The sequence below is a fragment of the Apis dorsata genome, unplaced genomic scaffold (assembly GCF_000469605.1).
Source record: "Apis dorsata unplaced genomic scaffold, Apis dorsata 1.3 scaffold_88, whole genome shotgun sequence".
NCBI lineage: Eukaryota > Metazoa > Arthropoda > Insecta > Hymenoptera > Apidae > Apis > Apis dorsata.
The window spans coordinates 986,156-986,541 of NW_006263386.1; the positions used below are offsets into that span (position 1 = coordinate 986,156).

The 386-nt window shown below is 31.1% G+C and overlaps 2 protein-coding genes across 8 annotated transcripts in view; one reads left to right on the forward strand and one right to left on the reverse strand.

Moving 5' to 3' along the window:
* LOC102675086 (furin-like protease 1) overlaps positions 1 to 386 on the reverse strand; it is a 306,104-nt gene that overhangs the window by 216,599 nt on the left and 89,119 nt on the right. The window lies entirely within an intron of this gene.
* LOC102674730 (multiple inositol polyphosphate phosphatase 1-like) overlaps positions 1 to 386 on the forward strand; it is a 3,596-nt gene that overhangs the window by 385 nt on the left and 2,825 nt on the right. Inside the window, exon 2 of one of the 2 annotated variants that reach the window (XM_006611458.2) lies at positions 107 to 301. Coding sequence is in view for 1 of the 2 variants with exons in the window: in XM_031508503.1 (XP_031364363.1) it covers positions 123 to 299 (177 nt within the window). In the remaining variant the exon portion in view is untranslated. The remainder of the gene's footprint in view (positions 1 to 106; positions 302 to 386) is intronic. The other variant, XM_031508503.1, reaches the window with a different exon arrangement.

The following is a 386-nucleotide window of genomic DNA, read 5'->3' on the forward strand; positions in this document are numbered from 1 at the left end:
AATCGAATTTTAATAAATATATATCTTTCTCAATCCACGAAAATAATATCTATACCGTTCGAATTAATCGAATTTAATACACAATTTACTTCGTCATTTCTTCCAGGGATTATCTCGAAAATATGCAGAGCGATAAAATCATATTAATTGCGACGTTAATCGCAATTTTGTGCTTGGAAGGTCATTTAATCGTGGGTGAATATTGCTACGCTGACGATCCAAATCCTTACTTGTTGTTCGGTATCAGAACAGCATATAAGAATGTTCGCGGCACGATAACCGATTCCATGATACCAAGTAGGTAACAAAATTATTATTCACGGATAAATTCATCATTTTTCCCATTCTTTTCTTTTTTTCTTTTCTTTTTTTTTTTTTTTTTTTTC